This window comes from Pseudophryne corroboree, chromosome 3 (genome assembly GCF_028390025.1).
Source record: "Pseudophryne corroboree isolate aPseCor3 chromosome 3, aPseCor3.hap2, whole genome shotgun sequence".
In the NCBI taxonomy this organism is placed as follows: Eukaryota; Metazoa; Chordata; class Amphibia; order Anura; family Myobatrachidae; genus Pseudophryne; species Pseudophryne corroboree.
In genome coordinates this window covers 432,715,879-432,738,374 of record NC_086446.1, presented here as the reverse complement: position 1 = coordinate 432,738,374, position 22,496 = coordinate 432,715,879, and the positions used below count along the sequence as shown (strand labels likewise).

Here is a 22,496-nt window from a genome sequence, read left to right as displayed (position 1 = left end):
GAGGGTCATAGTGGGAGGAGCCAGTGCACACCAGGTAGTCATAAATCTTTCTAGAGTGCCCAGCCTCCTTCGGAGCCCGCTATTCCCCATGGTCCTTACGGAGTTCCCAGCATCCACTACGGACTACGAGAAATAGAATTACCGGTGAGTAAATTCTTATTTTCCTTAGTTCCTGTGTCACAACAGGAAAAAGGTTTTTATTCAAGCCTGTTTGTAGTGCCGAAACCGGATGCCTCGGTCAGACCGATTTTAAACCTAAAGACTCTGAACCTTTATTTGAAAAGGTTCAAATTCAAGATGGAATCCCTAAGAGCGGTGATCTCCAGCTTGGAGGAAAAGGAATTTCTGGTATCGATGGACATCAAAGATGCTTATTTACATGTTCCCATCTACCCGCAGCATCAGGCATACCTGAGGTTTGCGGTGCAGAACTGCCACTACCAGTTCCAAACATTGCCTCTCGGGCTCTCCACGGCTCCGAGAATATTCACCAAAGTGATGGCAGAGATGATGGTTCTTCTTCGCAAGAAAGGAGTCAAAGTCATCCCATACTTGGACAATCTCCTCATAAAAGCGAGATTCAGGGAGAAACTAGTGCAGAACATTGCACTTTCCCTGACGGTGCTTCAACAGCACGGTTGGATCATAAACCTTCCAAAATCACAATTGGAACCCACAAGGAGGTTATCATTTCTGGGAATGATATTGGACACGGAAGCACAGAAAGTATTCCTATCGGTGGAAAAGGCTCTGGAGATCCAGAGGATGGTCAAACAAGTTTTAAAACCAGCACGCGTATCGATTCATCAGTGCATCCGCCTGCTGGCGAAGATGGTAGCGGCCTACGAGGCTCTACAATTTGGCCGATTCCACGCCAGGGTGTTCCAATGGGACCTACTGGACAAGTGGTCCGGATCGCACCTATACATGCACCGGAGGATAATTCTGTCAACAAAAGCCAAAATTTCACTCTTGTGGTGGCTTCAAAGTTTTCACCTCTTGGAGGGTTGCAGGTTCGGGATTCAGACTTGGATCCTGGTGACCACAGATGCAAGCCTCCGAGGTTGGGGAGCAGTCACGCAAGGGGAAAGCTTCCAAGGACGATGGTCAAGTCAAGAAGTACTCCTTCACATAAGCATTCTGGAATTGAGAGCTGTGTACAACAGCCTTCATCAAGCGGCACAGCTTCTTCAAGGTTGTCCCATACAGATCCAGTCAGACAATGTAACGGCAGTAGCTTACATAAACCACCAGGGCGGAACAAAAAGCAGAGCGGCAATGGCAGAGGTGACAAAAATACTCCTCTGGGCAGAAAGACATGCAAAAGCTCTGTCGGCAATTTTCATTCCGGGAGTGGACAACTGGGAAGCAGACTTCCTCAGCAGACACGATCTCCATCCAGGAGAATGGGGCCTCCACCCAGAAGTCTTTGCAGAGGTAGCAGATCGTTGGGGCATTCCTCAAATAGATATGATGGCATCGCGTCTCAACAAGAAGCTTCAGAAATATTGTTCCAGGTCAAGAGACCCACAAGCAATAGCAGTGGATGCACTGGTGACCCAGTGGGTGTTTCAGTCGGTGTATCTGTTCCCTCCACTTCCACTAATACCAAAAGTTCTCAAGATCATCAGAAGAACAAGGGTTCAAGCAATTCTCATTGCTCCAGACTGGCCAAGGAGGGCTTGGTATCCAGATCTTCAGGAGTTATTACTGGAAGATCCTCAGCCTCTTCCTCCTCGCGAGGACCTGCTTCAGCAGGGGCCATTTGTTTATCAAGACTTACCGCGGCTGCGTTTGACGGCATGGCTGTTGAGCGCCAGATCCTAGCCCGTAATGGTATTCCCAATGAAGTCATTCCCACACTTATTCTGGCCAGGAAAGGGGTAACGTCCAAACATTACCATCGTATTTGGAGAAAATATGTATCTTGGTGTGAATCCAAGAAGTCTCCTGCGGTGGAGTTTAAATTAGGACGTCTTTTCCTATTTCTACAGGCGGTTGTGGATGCTGGCTTGAGATTAGGGTCTATCAAGGTCCAAATTTCAGCCTTATCCATTTTCTTTCAGAAACAGTTGGCTTCCCTTCCGGAGGTCCAGACGTTCGTGAAGGGGGTTCTGCGCATCCAACCTCCCTTTGTGCCTCCTGCAGCGCCATGGGATCTTAATGTGGTGTTGCAATTCCTTAAATCGGACTGGTTTGAGCCTCTACAAGAGGTAGAGTTGAAGTTTCTCACTTGGAAAGTGGTCATGCTGTTGGCCTTGGCCTCAGGCAGACGAGTGTCTGAATTAGGGGCTCTGTCACACAAGAGTCCTTATTTGATTTTTCATGAAGATAGAGCTGAACTGCGGATGCGTCAGCATTTTCTTCCAAAGGTTGTGTCTTATTTCCATATCAACCAACCTGTGGTGGTGTCAGTGGCTTCTGACACCTCAGCCATTTCAAAGTCCTTGGATGTCGTCAGAGCATTGAGGACTTATGTTGCAAGAACGGCTCGGATAAGGAAAACAGAATCTTTGTTTGTCCTCTGTGACCCCAACAAGATTGGGGGTCCTGCTTCTAAGCAGACTATTGCGCGCTGGATCAGAGGTACCATTCAGCACGCTTATTCCACGGCAGGATTGCCGTTACCAAGTTCGGTAAAGGCCCACTCTACAAGGAAAGTGGGTTCTTCCTGGGCGGCTGCCCGGGGTTTCTCAGCGTTGCAAATTTGCCGAGCAGCTACCTGGTCAGGGGCAAACACGTTTGCTAAGTTTTACAGGTTTGACACCTTGGCTGCTGACGACCTTAAGTTTGGTCAGTCAGTTCTGCAGGAACATTAGCACTTTCCCGCCCGTACTGGGAGCTTTGGTACATCCCCATGGTACTAAAATGGACCCCAGCATCCTCTAGGACGTAAGAGAAAAGGATTTACCGGTAGGTAATTAAAATCCTATTTTAACAGCAAATTTCGCACCTATAGTATATAAAATATTACTGAAAGACACCTAGAGATTTCCACGTCTAGATACTTCTCAAAATCTGACTCTTATACCAGTACACACATAAAGGATATGTATTGTTAGGAAAGCTGGTTTACAAAGAAGTCTTTTACATTTTTTTTTAGAAAAGTTAGTTCTAGGATATATTTGATAATTTGAACCTAGCTAGCCCCTCTCATATTGTGCTTTGATGAGTCCATCTCTGTGACTTCTGTTATGACCTGCATTATATTCCTAGCTAGCCATGCTGATCACACACAGGGGTAAATTTACTAAGGTCCCGATTTTGACCGAGATGCCGTTTTTTCTTCAAAGTGTCATCTCGGGAATTTACTAAGCAATAATCACGGCAGTGATGAGGGCATTCGTAATTTTTTGGAAGTCCAAGAAAAAAATACGAATGAATACACCATCGGTCAAAACGCGGCTGTTTAAGTATGAATCTCGGTAATTTACTAAGAAGTGCAAAGCAAAAAAAAAAAAAACACTGCCGTGAAAAATTACAACTCGTAAAAAAGTGCAATAAAAAAACAGACCTGCTTTTTTTTACCGTGATTGGATAGGCATGCACGGATCCATGAGATCCGTGCATGTATATCAGTGGGAAGGGGTGGGAAAGTGGTTATTTTCTCAAAAAAAAATGCGTGGGGTCCCCCCTCCTAACCATAACCAGCCTCGGGCTCTTTGAGCCGACCCTGGTTGCAGAGATATGGGGAAAAAAATGACAGGGGTTCCCCCATATTTAAGCAACCAGCATCGGGCTCTGCGCCTGGTCCTGGTTCCAAAAATACGGGGGACAAAAAGAGTAGGGGTCCCCCGTATTTTTAAAACCAGCACCGGGCTCCACTAGCTGGACAGATAATGCCACAGCCGGGGGTCACTTTTATATAGTGCCCTGCGGCCGTGGCATCAAAAATCCAACTAGTCACCCCTGGCCGGGGTACCCTGGGGGAGTGGGGACCCCTTCAATCAAGGGGTCCCCCCCCCAGCCACCCAAGGGCCAGGGGTGAAGCCCGAGGCTGTCCCCCCCATCCAATTGGCTGCGGATGGGGGGCTGATAGCCTTTTGTGAAAATGTAAAGATATTGTTTTTAGTAGCAGTACTACAAGGCCCAGCAAGCCTCCCCCGCATGCTGGTACTTGGAGAACCACAAGTACCAGCATGCGGCGGAAAAACGGGCCCGCTGGTACCTGTAGTACTACTACTAAAAAAAGACCCAAAAAAAGACAAGACACACACACCGTGAAAGTAAAGTTTTATTACATCCATCCACACAAACATACATACATACTTACCTTATGTTCACACGAGGGTCGGTCCTCTTCTCCAGTAGAATCCATGGGGTACCTGTTGAATAAATTCTACTCACAGCTCCAGGGTCCCAGGCTCCTTGTAGCATCCATTTGTAATCCACGTACTTGAATAAAATAAAAAAAACGGAGAGCCGAGCCACGCACTGAAAGGGGACCCATGTCTGCACATGGGCCCCCTTTCCCCGAATGCCAGAAACCCACTCTGACTGATGTCTAAGTGGGTTTCTTCAGCCAATCAGGGAGCGCCACGTTGTAGCACCCTCCTGATCGGCTGTGTGCTCCTGTACTGACTGACAGGCAGCACGCGGCAGTGTTACAATGTAGCGCCTATGCGCTCCATTGTAACCAATGGTGGGAACTTTCTGCCCTGCGGTTGACCGAAAGTGACCTCACCGCTGAGCAGAAAGTTCCCACCATTGGTTACAATGGAGCGCATAGGCGCTACATTGTAACACTGCCGTGTGCCGCCTGTCAGACAGTACAGGAGCACACAGCCGATCAGGAGGGTGCCACAACGTGGCGCTCCCTGATTGGCTGAAGAAACCCACTTAGACAGAAGTCAGAGTGGGTTTCTGGCATTCGGGGAAAGGGGGCCCATGTGCAAACATGGGTCCCCTTTCAGTGCGTGGCTCGGGTGTCCGTTTTTTTATTTTTTTCAAGTACGTGGATTACAAATGGATGCTACGAGGAGCCTGGGACCCTGGATCTGGTGAGTAGAATTTATTCAACAGGTACCCCATGGATTCTACTGGAGAAGAGGACAGACCCTCGTGTGAACATAAGGTAAGTATGTATGTATGTTTGTGTGGATGCATGTAATAAAACTTTACTTTCAAGGTGTGTGTGTCTTGTCTTTTTTTGGGTATTTTTTTAGTAGTAGTACTACAGGTACCAGCGGGCCCGTTTTTCCGCCGCATGCTGGTACTTGTGGTTCTCCAAGTACCAGCATGCGGGGGAGGCTTGCTGGGCCTTGTAGTACTGCTACTAAAAACAATATCTTTTCATTTTCACAAAAGGCTATCAGCCCCCCATCCGCAGCCAATTGGATGGGGGGGACAGCCTCGGGCTTCACCCCTGGCCCTTGGGTGGCTGGGGGGGGGGACCCCTTGATTGAAGGGGTCCCCACTCCCCCAGGGTACCCCGGCCAGGAGTGACTAGTTGGATTTTCGATGCCACGGCCGCAGGGCACTATATAAAAGTGACCCCCGGCTGTGGCATTATCTGTCCAGCTAGTGGAGCCCGGTGCTGGTTTTAAAAATACGGGGGACCCCTACTCTTTTTGTCCCCCGTATTTTTGGAACCAGGACCAGGCGCAGAGCCCGATGCTGGTTGCCTAAATATGGGGGAACCCCTGTCATTTTTTTACCCATATTTCTGCAACCAGGGTCGGCTCAAAGAGCCCGAGGCTGGTTATGCGTAGGAGGGGGGACCCCACGCATTTTTTTTCTCCGTTTTACCGTGTTTATTTAAAAAAAAAAAAAAAAATGAACCCCAGCACGGATCACACAGATCCGGCCGAGATTCATTGTGATAAAGTCGGCAGTGTTTTGCTAATCACTGCCGTAAAAAACGGGAAAAAAACACGAATGACATCGACATCGGAACAAATGAAAAATCCGAATACGACAGCTTAGTAAATTAGGCGTAATAAATTAAAAAAGTTGCAGTTTTACACTTTCGATGTCATTCGTGATTGAACTTTGACCTCAAACGGGAAAACACGAATCTTAGTAAATTTACCCCTCTGTGTGTTTGTACTACGTACAGCAGCTGTTTGCACTCTAGGAGGCTGCAATTCAACCAACTGCTCCAAAATATTTCCATCATAGTTGTTTGTACAATTAGGCTTTTATCTGGTGTGTCTTTCTAAATCAGAGGTTCTGTCCTCTCCAAAAGTGGGCAACTTCAAGCCATTTATAGGATGTGACAATTGATTTTGAAATATCTTTTTCTGAAACATTTTAATACCTGACCAAAGTTCCATGGTGTAGTGAGAATGAAGTTGTTGCTACCCTGATACAGCAAGCCATGCTCATTCATGACATATTCTTGTCTCAAGGACTCTTCTCCCAGGAAGACATCATCATCTGTAAACAGAAACCAGTTACTGGAATCACTTGTACATTTTGTAGTTGCACTCAACACCCAGAGAGCTGTCATCTACCCAACATTGCACATAGTATAGTACAGACAAACAAACACTGTAAGTTTCATTTAGGCTTTTATGTTTTTCTTTTCACTGTACTTTTGACAAAAGCAAAACCTATACTAATATTCCGTATCCTTACTTTATGTCTGTAATGATGGAAATGGTGATCAGGATGTCCTATAAGCTACTGTATAGTGTACCATCTACTTGCATTTGAATTTGTATTATGCATGTGTCTAATGGCTGTGGGCAATGTACCATGAGAAAAATTCTGCATGTACATGTGTGCACGGCTTGTACACTGATTAGTACACTCACAGTGCAAAAATGCACTATTTATGTCAGATGTGGGAAGATGGGATGGCAATACCTTTGTTGACACCCTTCTCTGCTCAAGATCATCTCCATCTACCAGTGTGTATAACAGTGAGTACAGCTGTTCCTGCTTTATCTACACTACACTGGTTAAGTAACTGGGCTCTTTGTTGTTGTAAGGCATCTGCTGGTGTGTATAGAAACTCTGCTCCATCCTCAAGCCTGTACACACATATTTCCAACATCCCTCAATGGAAATCTTTAGGGAAACCCAAACCTATTACCTAGATTTAAAAAAAAACTTGGTTGGGGAGTGTTGTACGATACTGGCTGGCAGTAGTTATGGTTCTGGTGTCCTTCATGGACCATGCACTATTTACTTCTTTCTCTTTCCTCGCTGCTGTAGCATCACCAATATGACCTGTTCAGCAGTTATAGGGGACTTTCTACTTTTGGAGCAGCCAGGAAACAGGCAGTACTGGTAAAACATATATTTATACTGATTGCTATATGGTTAAGGAATGATGGAACCCTCAACTTATAACATGACTGTAGTTCTGAATTGCTAGGCTTCATTCTCAGAGATATTGGCTCCACAATATGGCTGTCTCAAGTGCATGTTGGTGGAAAACGCTCTTAAAGTTTCAACTAAGTAACACCTTCCTTCTTTAAAGTAAAAGAGGAAATAATTAAAAAAGATCTTATATACTATTTAATACTTATATTTTATGGGACCGATGTGGTGGAGAAGTACATGTGGAAGTGTTCTTACTTCAAATGCACAGTGCACTCTATATAAAAATAGACCGTCTCTACCCCAAATGCTTCACAATCCCCAGGGTACAATGGCTTTTGGTGCTTCAATTATCTCTGTGAGTCAGTGAAGTCATATCTACCTGCTATAGTGAACATCAGCCCCAATTCTATTGAGGGTAGATGACGACAGACTGTAACAAGCAAAAGGCTTCCAGCCCAATTCTGAAAAGTGCTGGGTTATTTTATTCCCCCAAATGGGAAATAAATATGGGTGTTATTTAAAGGGAGTTTATATTAATGCGGATACAAGAAAAATGAAAATTGTTTGTTAAATAGTTTTTAAACAGTTGTGCAAAATGGTGAAGGGTTTATTTTAGTGTATTTTAAAATTTTGCATTTTTGTGTTTTTCTACATTCTCTCTCTTTTTATAAGAGGCAGGTGTCTTCTAGACTTCTGTTGTCTGGGGAGAAGTAAGGAAGATTCCTAGAGTTCTTCAGTACATGGCCGGTAGCTTATCACACTGCTGTTGCAAGTTCCACATGGCAGATTTAATTTTAGCACGCCACACTCATGGTCTTCTTCTCATAGTGGAAAAAAGAAGCCCAGGCTTTCCCTTAGTGGAGTTGATTGAGAATTGCTTGGAGAGGGGTAGTCAAGATCAGAACTAACTTCTATTGAAAGGCTGCATGACCAGCACCCAGGAAATATTGGTAAAGCGGTAAGGTACCAATGATAGACTATTGATGCTTTGTACCTGGGGAAGTGGTTGCCCAATAATTCAGTAGATGGACCTGTGCTATTTATTCAATGAGTTGTTGGTCTCGAGCAGTTGCAGTTGCAGAGGTGGAGCTGCAGCACATTCCAAAGTTCAAGTAGCGGAGCCACACCAGCTGCCAGTGATTCCTGGCCGGTGATGTCTAGCAGAGTTTAGGGTGGCAGTTGGTGTGGCTCACCTATTTGAATTTTTGACTGCACTGAAGCCCCACCTCTGGACCCACCACCTGTCGGGGTATACAGTGCTTGGTTCTTTCTGATTTGCTCATCTCTAGTGGTTACTAGTGTTATGTTTAGACTGGTGGAGGGCTACTAGTGCTGAATAGTTCAAGCCATCAAATAGAAGCAACAACTTTACCTACAATTCTACAAATTAATCAGGTTTTGTATTTTTGTTTTGATTGCTGTAAACAAATCTTGAATCAATTACAAACTTCATAGTTTATACCAATTACATACAGTACTGACCCTACTTGTCCAATACTTATGAAACATTGGGCCTGATTCAGTTTAGTATGTAAACCCGATGGCTTACTTATCAACTTAATAGTGAGGGAACTACGCACGCGCACAAACTGTTCTGCGCAATGTGCAGAACGAGTGCTGCGTGATCTCTCGCAGTCCCTTCTTAGCCACAGCAGAAGTTTGGGGGTGAAGCAGGGGCAGGACAGGGACCATTCTAAAAAATGACAGACTTCCTGGTCCTGGCAGAAGAGTTCCGATAGCCAGTCTGAGTAAGCTCCGGCTTACTCGGGTAAATTTAATGGCTGCTTCCTTGTGGCTCTGCAATACCGTACATCTCTGAATCAGGCCCATTATCTGATAAAATGTAGATACAGACAAATAATTGCAATGAGTAAGATCAAAATATCTTTTGGTTACTTAATTTTTAGGCATTCACTAAAAATCATCTCATTTGTACTTATAACTATTATTTACCTGAGCACCAAGGGTTAAAAAGTAAAATGAAGTCCCCCAGGACATAGGATTTGGAGATTTCCCAGTATGTCCCTTCCAGGAATAGACTGTAGCGCCCAATACAGGCTGTTGCTGCAGTGCAAATAGTGATTGTTAAAGAAGTCATAGTTTCACTTTCCACTTCAGCACTCCATGTCTGGCTGCCACTCAGCTTTGTTACTGGGAACTGAATGAGAGTCCCTGCTTGTTGGGATGGGTATGGGCCTGAAAAAGAAATTATATAATGAGTAAATACAGATGAGAGGATATTATTCTCCTCTCTGAATTGTCAGGCATCAGAGCCGGACCTAACCAATATGATGGATATCTGGTTTTCACCTGACTGCGCTCATCCCCTACAGTTTGAGTACTCGTGAAATGATGCAAATGGGTACTTATATAAAGGTGTGTTTTACTTTCACATGTATCAAATATGACACTCAATATAATGAAACAGTGCAGATATTATTGTGGAACATGAAAAAGGTGGTAATCACAATGTGTGCTCCACGGGGAGCACCTTTTTAACTCAGTCCTTTAATCACTCAAATTGGTGATTAAATCCTTTAGGTTCTTGGCGTGTGTGTTCTGACACAAAGGCCAATGGGCTGGAAAAAATATATATATGTAATGATTAAATCTGGCTGTGTTGCTTTAAAAGTCAAATATAGATTTTCCAGTGGAAATGTCTCTAGTCCTGACCGGACTGTGTGGGCTTTAAAAATCTGTCTTTAGTAATTAGATACATATAGTTGCAGAGGACAGCGTCCCGTACCTCTGCGTGTGGAAGTCAGGTATTCGTGCACTATCGTTGCGGCCGTACTTGTAAGATGTACAGGTGCAGGGGGCAGCGGGAACCTCCTGGCGGCTCCGGACAGACTCGTCCCTCAGCTCGCGCACCCGCTCTCCGGTTCGTCCTGTTAGGGATCTCCCCGTGTGCCTGCGCCGCTCGCTGGGTTGGTCGTGTTCGCGTGGGGGGGAGCTCAGCCGCAGGATCTAAACAGAGCCTGTGGCAGTGTTGCACCTCCCCACAACGGAGTACTCACCTGTGTGGTCCTCCTGCTGCCCGTCCGTCTGTACTGCTTACCGATGTCTGCGCCGTAGGTCTGAGGGTCTCACAGCACTCTCCTGTCCTCCAATGGTTTGATGTCTCTTAGTCGTCTCCTCCAACGCGTTTCAACCGGATCGGTCTTCCTCTGGGAGTCTTTGCAGTGTTCTGATAGTGGTGGGTGTTAAAATGGCTTGCGGGCGGGACCAGCATCAGTTCCTCCTTTGTTCCACTGATTTGATTAGATCTGTTTAGATCCTGCGGCTGAGCTCCCCCCCACGCGAACACCACCAACCCAGCGAGCGGCGCAGGCACACGGGGAGATCCCTAACAGGACAAACCGGAGAGCGGGTGCGCGAGCTGAGGGACGAGTCTGTCCGGAGCCGCCAGGAGGTTCCCGCTGCCCCCCGCACCTGTACATCTTACAAGTACGGCCGCAACGATAGTGCACGAATACCTGACTTCCACACGCAGAGGTACGGGACGCCGTCCTCTGCAACTATATGAATCTAATTACTAAAGACAGATTTTTAAAGCCCACACAGTCCGGTCAGGACTAGAGACATTTCCACTGGAAAATCTATATTTGACTTTTAAAGCAACACAGCCAGATTTAATCATTACATATATATATTTTTTCCAGCCCATTGGCCTTTGTGTCAGAACACACACGCCAAGAACCTAAAGAATTTAATCACCAATTTGAGTGATTAAAGGACTGAGTTAAAAAGGTGCTCCCCGTGGAGCACACATTGTGATTACCACCTTTTTCATGTTCCACAATAATATCTGCACTGTTTCATTATATTGAGTGTCATATTTGATACATGTGAAAGTAAAACACACCTTTATATAAGTACCCATTTGCATCATTTCACGAGTACTCAAACTGTAGGGGATGAGCGCAGTCAGATGAAAACCAGATATCCATATTGAACCAAAGGGCAAGGACACCCTTTTGACTAGCAGCACATCCCATACAGTAAAACCACCCCAGTGCGCAGATTACCTCCCTTTTTGTTAAATTGTCTTACCAATATGATGCCCTAGACAAGTTTTTGTCTGGTGCCCCCTAGCACCACCACTAGTTCCGCCTGTGACCCTGCACCCCTTTCCCAGCACCATCACCCATAGCAGTTCTCATTTTGGTGCTCCTACCCCGTATATTTTAAATAGGAGCAATTCCCCAAAAAGGGAGCGTGTTCTTGCTGGGAAGGGGCATGGCCACACAATAGTACCGCCAATTCAAATTACGGCACACAATAGTGCAATTGTATTCACATTATATCATGCGATAGTGTCTCGTATTTACGTTACATCACACAGTAGTACCACTTTACCTTATATACTTTACTCCTCACAGTAGTGCCCCTTATTCACATTACATTACATCACACTGAATTGCCCCTTATTCACAATACACCACACCATATTGCTCTTTATTCACATTAGATCACACAGTAGTGCCCTTTCTGCTGATTAAAATGATATGCGGCATGTCTATATTCTGTGTGCGATTGTGGCTGTATCTGCATATGACATGCTACGCTACAGTGATTTCCAGGAATACACTGTAACATAGCATTTCGTATGCAGATACAGCAGCAGTCATATGCAAAATACAGGCATGACGCATATCATTTTAATCAGCAGAAGCTGCTTGGGCCCCTAGGCATTCCAAATGCCCTATGCAGTTGCCTACTTTGCCTATGCGTAGGGCTGGCTCTGTCAGGCATACACCAGTGACGTGCGGTGGGGTGAGGCAGGTGACCTCACCACACGTCCCTGGCATACCCTGTTGCCTTCGGACAAGTTTGGTTTGGTTCCTCTCTAGCAAATTAGATTTGTTAGGTCCAAACTTTTAGAAGCCAGATGACCAACATCAAAAACCAAGCAATTAATGAGAGTACTGTATGTACACTGTAGTTCATGAACTGAAACAATATAATAGCTTAGGGATCAGATGATCTGTATGATGCGATAAAATCCAAACAATTACAATAAAAAAATGTGTTTCTTACATACTGTAGCCGTTATACAAATGTAAGATTTAATAAGCATTTCAAAGAGATGCCTATCCAAACTCTTGAATAAACATTAAATTTCTTATTCTAAGTATCTGAACTGCAGGGTTCTGATGTCTGGGACTCCAATTTGGGAGATACTCGCCCCTCTCCTCCCTTTTTCTCCCTTCCTGTCCAGATAATCTCTATATGCCTGCTTCTCATACCACTGATGGCAGAATCAGCACGCTCTTGTACAGGTTTTAAAATTCTGTAGTCATAGGTAACAAGAGAAGTAGTTGTCAAAGGGGTTAAAAGGTAGGAGTCTGAGTAGCTTGCGAGTAGAGGTCCTGAACAGTTGACTGCTGATGTTTTGATACCTAGGAAAGGCTGGTTTAATATTAAAACAAATGTTTAATGGCCTACCCTTTTAGGAAGGGAGATTATTGTTGACAAATAACATACCTGTTTGTGCTGTAAGCCTCAAGTTATTTAACTTCTTCTCTTTGCCCAGGGTGTTTAACAGTAACTTGATGTTAAAAGGCTGGCCTCTACGGAGATAGAGCTCCCTGCTCCGGGTGCTGTGCGTATTATGCTCTTGTCCATTTTTGAGTTTGTAGGTGTCGATCCTTGAAATTTCTGGTGCTGTTAATAAACAAAAGGTTTGAGCTGTATGCTTAGGTGGAATGGAGGAAGGAATGTGTATGACAAAGGAATGTTGGAAAATATACTATACAGTGCATCCGGAAAGTATTCACAGCGCTTCACTTTTTCCACATTGTGTTATTATGTTACAGCCTTATTCCAAAATGGAATAAATTCATTTTCCCCTCAAAATTCTACACACAATACCCCATAATGACAACGTGAAAAAAGTTGTTTTGTGATATTTGCAAATTCATTAAAAATAATAAACTATAGGCCGGTACTCACGGCCCGATTTGGGAGAGATATGTGCTGAGCGAACCGCTCAGCACACATCTCTCCCACTGCTCAGCACAGCGCGATGTGTGCTGAACGTGCGGGGGGAGACGGGGGGCCGCGCATTTCAACCAGTGGGTGAAATGAGCGAACTGCTAGATTGGCCTGCATGGCAGGCCAATCTAGCACCAGCGATAGCCCCGCGCATCGCTATCGCTGTGGGGGGTGCACACGGAGCAATCATGCTTAAAATCTAAGCAATCTAGTCAGATTGCTTAGATTTTAAGCAGCGATCGCTCCGTGAGTACCCCCCTTAAGAAATCACATGTACGTAAGTATTCACAGCCTTTGCCATGAAGCTCAAAATTGAGCTCAGGTACATCCTGTTTCCACTGATCATCCTTGAGATGTTCCTACATCTTAATTGGAGTCCACCTGTGGTAAATTCAGTTGATTGGACCTGATTTGGAAAGGCACACACCTGTATATGTAAGGTCCCACACTTGACAGTGCATGTCTGAGCACAAACCAAGCATGAAGTCAAAGGAATTGTATGTAGACCTCCGAGACAGGATTGTCTTGAGGCACAAATCTGGGGAAGAGTACAGAAAAAATAGGATTTTAATACCTACCGGTAAATCCTTTTCTCCTAGTCCACAGCGGATGCTGGGGACTCCAAAAGGACCATGGGGTATAGACGGGATCCGCAGGAGACATGGGCACACTATAAGACTTTGAATGGGTGTGAACTGGCTCCTCCCTCTATGCCCCTCCTCCAGACCTCAGTTATAGGAAATGTGCCCAGGGAGACGGACATTTCGAGGAAAAGGATTTTTGTTACACTAAGGGTGAGATACATACCAGCTCACACCACAACAGACCGTACAACTGGATTACCAGGAATACCAGAAAACAGTATGAACGGAAAACAGCAACAAGCTGAACATAACCGATACACAACCTTTGTGTAACCGAAAACAACAACTAAAAATGCAACTGCAAGTAACAGTCCACACTGGGATGGGCGCCCAGCATCCTCTACGGACTAGGAGAAAAGGATTTACCGGTAGTTATTAAAATCCTATTTTCTCTTACGTGCTAGAGGATGCTGGGGACTCCAAAAGGACCATGGGGTCTATACCAAAGCTCCAGACCGGGCGGGAGAGTGCGGACGACTCTGCAGCACTGACTGAGCAAACATGAGGTCCTCATCAGCCAGGGTATCAAACTTGTAGAACTTAGCAAAAGTGTTTGAACCTGACCACGTAGCTGCTCGGCAAAGTTGAAGTGCCGAGACCCCTCGGGCAGCCGCCCAAGATGAGCCCACCTTCCTGGTAGAATGGGCCTTCACTGACTTCGGCAACGGCAATCCAGCCGTAGAATGAGCGTGCTGAATCGTATTACAAATCTAGCGTGCAATAGTCTGCTTGGAAGCAGGATTTCCAATCTTGTTGGAAGCATACAGGACAAACAGAGCCTCCGTTTTCCTAACAAGAGCCATTCTGGCGATATAAATTTTCAATACTCTTACAACATCGAGAGATTTTGGCACTGCCATGGCATCCGTAGCCACAGGCACCGCAATAGGTTGATTTATGTGAAACGAAGAAACCACCTTCGGCAGAAATTGTTGACTAGTCCGCAATTCCGCTCTATCCACATGGAAAATCAAATATGGGCTCTTGTGAGACAAAGCCGCTAATTCCGACACCCGTCTGGCGGACGCCAAGGCTAAAAGCATGACCACTTTCCAAATGAGAAATTTCAACTCAACCTTTTGCAAAGGTTCAAACCAGTGAGACATAAGAAATTGGAACACCACGTCAAGATCCCACGGTGCCACGGGTGGCACCAACGGAGGATGGATATGCAGCACTCCCTTCACGAAAGTCTGAACTTCAGGAAGGACGGCCAATTCTTTTTGAAAGAAAATAGATAAAGCCGAAATCTGCACTTTGATGGAACCCAATTTCAGGCCTGCATCCACGCCTGCCTGCTAAAAATGGAGGAAACGACCCAGCTGAAACTCCCCCGCAGGAGCTTTTTTGTCTTCACACCACGACACATATTTTCTCCAAATATGGTGATAATGCTTCGCCGTGATCTCCTTTCTAGCCTTAAGGAGAGTGGGGATAACTTCCCCAGGAATACCCTTTTGAGCTAGGATTTGGCGTTCAACCTCCGCGCCGTCAAACGCAGCCGCGGTAAGTCTTGAAATACGCATGGCCGCTGTAGTAACAGGTCCCCTCTGAGAGGAAGCGTCCAAGGATCTTCTATGAGCAATTCCTGAAGATCAGGATACCAGGCCCTTCGTGGCCAATCTGGAACGACGAGTACTGCCGGAACCCTTGTTCGTCTTATGATCCTCAATACTTTTGGAATGAGAGGAAGTGGAGGGAACACATATACCGACTGAAACACCCACGGAGTTACATGGGCGTCCACTGCACTGGCTTGGGGGTCCCTTCATCTGGACAATACCTCGGAAGCTTCTTGTTGAGGCGAGACGCCATCATGTCTATTTGAGGAATTCCCCAACGCCTTGTCACTTCTGCAAATACCTCTTGATGAAGAGCCCACTCTCCTGGATGGAGATCGTGTCTGCTGAGGAAGTCTGCTTCCCAGTTGTCCACGCCCGGAAGGAAGACTGCTGATAGAGCGCTCACGTGCTTTTCCGCCCAGCGGAGAACTCTTGTGGCCTCCGCCATCGCCGCTCTGCTCTTTGTTCCACCCTGGCGGTTTACGTACACTACCGCTGTTACGTTGTCCGACTGAATCAGGACAGGTAGACCTCGAAGAAGGTGTTCCGCTTGCAGAAGGCCGTTGTAAATGGCTCTTAACTCCAGAACGTTTATGTGGAGACAAGTTTCCTGGCTTGACCATTTTCCCTGGAAACTTCTTCCTTGTGTGACTGCTCCCCAGCCTCGGAGACTTGCATCCGTGGTCAGCAGGACCCAATCCTGGATTCCGAAGCTGCGTCCCTCTAGAAGGTGAGAACTTTGCAGCCACCACAGGAGAGAAATTCTGGTCCTGGAAGATAGACTTATTTTCCGGTGCATGTGTAGGTGAGACCCGGACCATTTGTCCAGCAGGTCCCACTGAAACACCCAGGCATGAAACCTGCCAAACGGAATGGCTTCGTAAGCCGCAACCATCTTCCCTAGCACTCGAGTGCATTGATTAATCGACACTCTTGCCGGTTTTAGAATCTTCTTGACCATGCATTGGATTTCCAGAGCTTTTTCCACTGGCAGAAACACTCTTTGCAGTTCCGTGTCCAGGATCATGCCCAAGAAAGGCAGCCAAGTTGTCGGAACCAAGTGAGATTTTGGCAAATTTAGAATCCAACCATGATGTTGCAGAACAGTCAGGGAGAGTTCCACATGTCTTAGCAACTGCTCCTTCGATCTCGCCTTTATCAGGAGATCGTCCAAGTACGGGATAATTGTGACACCTTGCTTGCGTAGGAGTACCATCATTTCCGCCATCACTTTGGTGAAGACCCTCGGGGCCGTGGAAAGCCCAAACGGCAACGTCTGAAATTGGTAATGATAATCCTGCACCGCAAATCTCAGGAAAGCCTGATGTGGAGGCTATATCGGGATGTGTAAGTAGGCATCTTTTATGTCGACTGACGCCATAAAATCCCCCCCTTCTAGACTGGAGATCACTGCTCAAAGAGATTCCATCTTGAACGGCACTTGCAGGGTGCAGGGGCAAGTGCCGTTGGAAGTGTGTGTGGGAGCATGGTGCGCAGCGCGACTGCTGCGCTCTACCTCGTTACTAAAGTCTTCTGCCGTCACTGAAGTCTTCTTTCTTCTATATACTCACCCGTCTTCTTTCTTCTGGCTTCTGTGAGGGGGTTGACGGCACGGCTCCGGGAACAAGCAGCTAGGCGCACCAAGTGATCGAACCCTCTGGAGCTAATGGTGTCCAGTAGCCTAAGAAGCAGAGCCCTTAACTCAGAAGAAGTAGGTCTGACTTCTCTCCCCTCAGTCCCACGAAGCAGAGAGCCTGTAGCCAGCAGGTCTTTCTGAAAATAAAAAACCTAACATAAAGTTTTTTTCAGAGAAACTCAGGAGAGCTCCCCTAGTGTGTGTCCATTCTCTCTGGGCACAGAATCTAACTGAGGTCTGGAGGAGGGGCATAGAGGGAGGAGCCAGTTAACACCCATTCAAAGTCTTATAGTGTGCCCATGTCTCCTGCGGATCCCGTCTATACCCCATGGTCCTTTTGGAGTCCCCAGCATCCTCTAGGACGTAAGAGAAATGTCTTCTGCTTTGAAGGTCTCAATGAGCACAGTGGACTCCATCATCCGTAAATGGAAGAAGTTCAGAACCACCAGGACTCTTCCTAGAGCTGGCTGGCTGTCTAAACTGAGCAATCGGGGGAGAAGGACCCTAGTCAGGGAGGTGACCAAGAACCAGATGCTCAGTCTGTCAGAGCTACAGTATTCCTCTGTGGAGAGAGGAGAACCTTCCAGAAGGACAACCATCTCTGCAGCAATCCACCAATCAGGCCTGTATAGTAGAGTGGCCAGACAGAAGCCACTCCTTAGTAAAAAGCACATGGCAGCAGGGGCGGAAGTCCGGGAGGCAGCGGAGTCGGCTGCCGCCGGGCTCCTGACCCGCAGAGGGCGCCTCGCAGTGGCGCCTCTGACATTACACAGATTGACATGCGGACGAGCGCCCGCATGTCAATCTGATGTCTCCCTCCCTGCTGTGTTGGAGGGACATGGAGCGCATCGCGCGTCTCCTGTGTCCCTCCCTGGCTCTCTCCCGGCCGGTCTAAGGAAGTGCCATTCGTGAGCTCTGATTGGCTCACGAACCGGCACTTCCTGTATTAGACCGGCCGGGGGAGAGAGCCAGGGAGGGACACAGGAGACGCGCGATGCGCTCCATGTCCCTCCAACACAAGGTGGGAGCAGGCACTGGGGGCATATACCTGGTACTGGGGGGCATATACCTGGCACTGGGGGGGGAGGAGACCTGGCACTGGGGGGCATATACATGGCACTTGGGGGCATATACCTGGCACTGGGGGGGAAGACCTGGCACTGGGGGGCATATACCTGGCACTGTGGGGTATATACCTGGCACTGTGGGGTATATACCTGGCACTGTGGGGCATATACCTGGCACTGGGGGGGGAAGACCTGGCACTGGGGGGCATATACCTGGCATTGGGGGGCATATACCTGGCACTGGGGGGGGGGAGACCTGGCACTGGGGGGCATATACATGGCACTGTGGGGGAAGACCTGGCACTGGGGGGGAAGACCTGGCACTGGGGGGCATATACCTGGCACTGTGGGGCATATACCTGGCACTGGGGGGCATATACCTGGCACTGGGGGGGGAAGACCTGGCACTGGGACGGGGGGCATATGTGGCACTGGGGAGGGGGGTATATTTGGCACTGGGGGCATATACCTGGCACTGTGGGGGAAGACCTGGCACTGGGGGGCATATACCTGGCACTGGGGGAGGAGACCTGGCACTGGGGCGGGGGGCATATGTGGCACTGGGGAGGGGGGTATATTTGGCACTGGGGGCATATACCTGGCACAGTGGGGGAAGATCTGGCACTGGGGGCATATGGGGGAAGATCTGGCACTGGGGGCATATACCTGGCACTGGGCGCATATACCTGGCCCTGTGGGGGAATATCTGGCACTGGGGGCATATACCTGGCCCTGTGGGGGAATATCTGGCACTGGGGGCATATACCTGGCACTGGGCGCATATACCTGGCCCTGTGGGGGAATATCTGGCACTGGGGGCATATACCCGGCACTGTGGGGGGAATATCTGGCACTGGGGGCATACACCTGGCACTGTGGGGGAATATCTGGCATTGGGGGCATATGCCTGGCACTGTGGAGAAATATCTGGCACTGGGGGCATATAGCTGGCACTGAGGGGGCATAGGTGGCACTGTGGTGGAATATTTGGCACTGTGGGGGAGTAGGCACTGAGGGGGCATATGTGGCACTGTGGTGGAATATTTGGCACGGGGGGGAGCAGGCACTGAGGGGGCATATGTGGCACTGGGGGGGTATATTTGGCACTGGGGGCATGTACCTGGCACTGGAGGCATATACCTGACACTGTGGGGGAATATCTGGCACTGGGGGCATATGTGGCACTGGGAGCACGGCCCTAGCAACACGCACTACCCCCTAGCAATGAGCATGACACCCAGTGCATGAACCCCCTGGCAACGAGCATGACACCCTGAGCATGAAACCCCTGGCACCGTGCATGGAACCGCTGGCAACGAGCATGACACCCAGTGCATGAAACCCCTGGCAACGAGCATGACACCCTGAGCATGAAAACCCCTGGCACCGTGCATGGAACCAAGAGCATGAAACCGCTGGCAACGAACATGACACCCAGTGCATGAAACCCCTGGCAACGAGCATGACAACCTGAGCATGAAAACCCCTGGCACCGTGCATGGAACCAAGAGCATGAAACCCCTGGCAACGAGCAGGTAATTTAAAAGTAATTAGAAGCCTTACTGTAGAACTTAATGTATAATGGGCATTACGGTGTGTGGCATAATGTATCACGGACATTGCGGTGTGTGTCATAATGTGTCGGGCATTACGGTGTATGGTATACTATATCGCGGGCATTGTGATATGTGGTATAATGTCTCAGGCTCATTGTGGTGTGTGTTATACTGTGTCAAAGACATTGTATGTGCTATAATGTATCAAGGGCATTGCAGTGTGTAGCATAATGTATAACGGGCATTGTGATTCCTGTCATAATGTGTCACAGGCATTACGGTGTGTGGTATAATGTATCAGGGGCATTGCAGTGTGTAGCATAATGTATAACGGGCATTACGATTCCTGTCATAATGTGTCGGGGGCATTACGGTGTGTGGCATAATGTGTCGGGGGCATTATGGTGTGTTCATATTGTGTCATGTGCATTATTGTGTGTGGCATAATGTCTAAGGGCCACTGCAGTATGTGGCATAATGTATACTGGGCATTACTATAAGGAGGAAAAATTACAAATAATGTAAGGGGCATGAATCAGGATTAATTTTCTTTCCCGCCTGGGCGTGCAGGTTGGAAAACTGGGGTATAACGCAGTCTTTTCCTGCAATGTTACACCCCTTTATGGTAAGCCATGCCCATCCCAATGAAGCCACACACTCTATACTGCCAATTATGGAGGGGGGGGGGGCGAATAATTTTTTGGCTTGGGGGAGAAAAATTTCTAGTTACGTCACTGAACTGACTCATTCCTGTAAGCCGCCACTACAGCGCAAACCCCAGGAGAGTACGCTGGTGCGCGCCTGCTGTGGGAGGTAGGAGAGGAGCTGCTGCTACCGTTGCCCCGCTGCTGTGGGGAAGGGGGGGACGGGATGGATGGACACACGTGCGAGGCGGTGTTTAAGAGCTGGTACCACGCTTGCCTTGGATTACACTTCTTATTGCGCTCTGCCTCTGGTAATTGGGGAGGAGAGAAGAGCCTTCTTTCACTACACAAGGTATCCATCTATGCTCCCTTTCTCCCTGCATAAGTGCACTGCCAGTATACTGTATGTATGTTTGTATATATAGATTGAGGTAGGGGTCTGGCACAGCCACATAATAGACTAATACATTGGGTGCCCTCACAGCAAAGTAGTTTAGCAAAATAGAGGTGGTGCGGCACTCCAATGATTTGCACACTGACACCAATTGAAGTAGTGCAACGTTTCAATGCCCGTTTAATGAATCTGCATTTTTGTCATATATACAATGACCCCCATTCTGCCTCATCCCGTCCTCCAGACCTCTGTTACTCCATCTGCCCCCCCCCCCCCATTTGCCAAGTCCTTCTGCCCGCCCGCGACCATCCCTCCCCATCTTCCTCCCATAATTAATTGTCCTCCCGCAGGGAATACATATGTTTTACCGACAGACGGGATGCCGTCTGTCAGCATCCTGACAGCAGCATCCCGTCCGTCAGAATTCTGGCAGGGGGCGTGCGCAATGAAGGCCCTTGCTTGTTGCGCTCGCAACGCAGTGGTCTCGGTGGTTCCCATCCCACTCTATTGGTGTTGTGGACACCCACGAATGGGAATAAGACCTGTGAGACGGTATTCTGGTGTCGGTATCCTGACCGCTAGGAATCCCGACAGCCAGCAAAATGATTGCCTCCCCTCCCGCAGTATCGGTCACATAATAGACTCACTTTCAGCTCCAGGCCCATGTGGACCCCAAACTGGCACTGGTCTGCAGGGATGTATCATTGGCACAAGGTTAAAAATGCAGCCAAACCTCCAAAAATGCAGTTTTCAGAGGTTTGGCGGCTTACTACTTATCCACCAAGCCTAGACCCCAGGGCTTGGATGCGGTGGGCAACACCATCTTTAGATGGGCTTCTATCACATTACCCATTGGACCCCTCCCAGCACCCCCTAGTGGGGCGCATCAGCCCACGCATGCACAGATAGGACTCCGGATCATACACCGGGAAGTTCTACTGTATCATGGCAAAGAATAGCTCTCACCGCAAGAGCTGTCCTTTGGAAATTTCTTCATGCATACGCCATTATGCTTGCAAAGAATGGCAGGATATATATATATATATAAATATATATATAGCCTGCAGGATCAATATTGGTGTGGTGTGTGTGTATGTATATATATATATATATATATATATATATAAAAAAAATTTTTGCCTCTATATAGGGGGGCACCTGTATTTATATTGCCTCCGGGCGTCTAGGACGAACTTACGCCACTGCATGGCAGCCCAACTGGAGTTTGCCAGAATGCACCTAAAGAAACAAAATTCTCTGGTCTGATGAGACTAAGATTGAATTCTTTGGTGTGAATGCCAGGCGTAATGTTTGGAGGAAAACAGGCACCGCTTATCAACAGGCCAATACCATCCCTATAGTGAAGCACAGTGGTGGCAGCGTCATCCTGTGGGGATGTTCTTCAGCAGCAGGAACTGGGAGACTAGCCAGGATAGAGGGGAAGATCAATGCAGCAATGCACAGAGACATCCTGGATGAAAAGCTGCTCCAGAGCGCTCTTGACCTTAGACTGGGGCGACGGTTCATCTTTCAGCAGGACAACGACCCAAAGCACACAGCCAAGAGCCCAGACTCAAATCTGATTGAACATCTCTGGAGAGATCTAAAAATGGCTGTACATCGACACTTCCCATCAAATCTGATGGAGCTTGAGAGGTGCTGCAAAGAGAAATGGGCGAAACTGGCCAAAGATAGGTGTGCTAAGCTTGTGGCATCATATTCAA

The 22,496-nt window shown here is 47.6% G+C and overlaps 1 protein-coding gene across 1 annotated transcript in view; it reads right to left on the bottom strand.

Moving 5' to 3' along the window:
• Positions 1-22,496, bottom strand: part of LOC135055857 (protein-glutamine gamma-glutamyltransferase 5-like) — a 174,397-nt gene that overhangs the window by 101,546 nt on the left and 50,355 nt on the right. The window contains exons 2-4 of the mRNA XM_063960404.1: positions 12,760-12,939; positions 9,226-9,468; positions 6,260-6,378 (exon numbers count right to left, since the gene is read on the bottom strand). Of these exons, the coding sequence (XP_063816474.1) occupies positions 6,260-6,378; positions 9,226-9,468; positions 12,760-12,939 (542 nt within the window). The remainder of the gene's footprint in view (positions 1-6,259; positions 6,379-9,225; positions 9,469-12,759; positions 12,940-22,496) is intronic.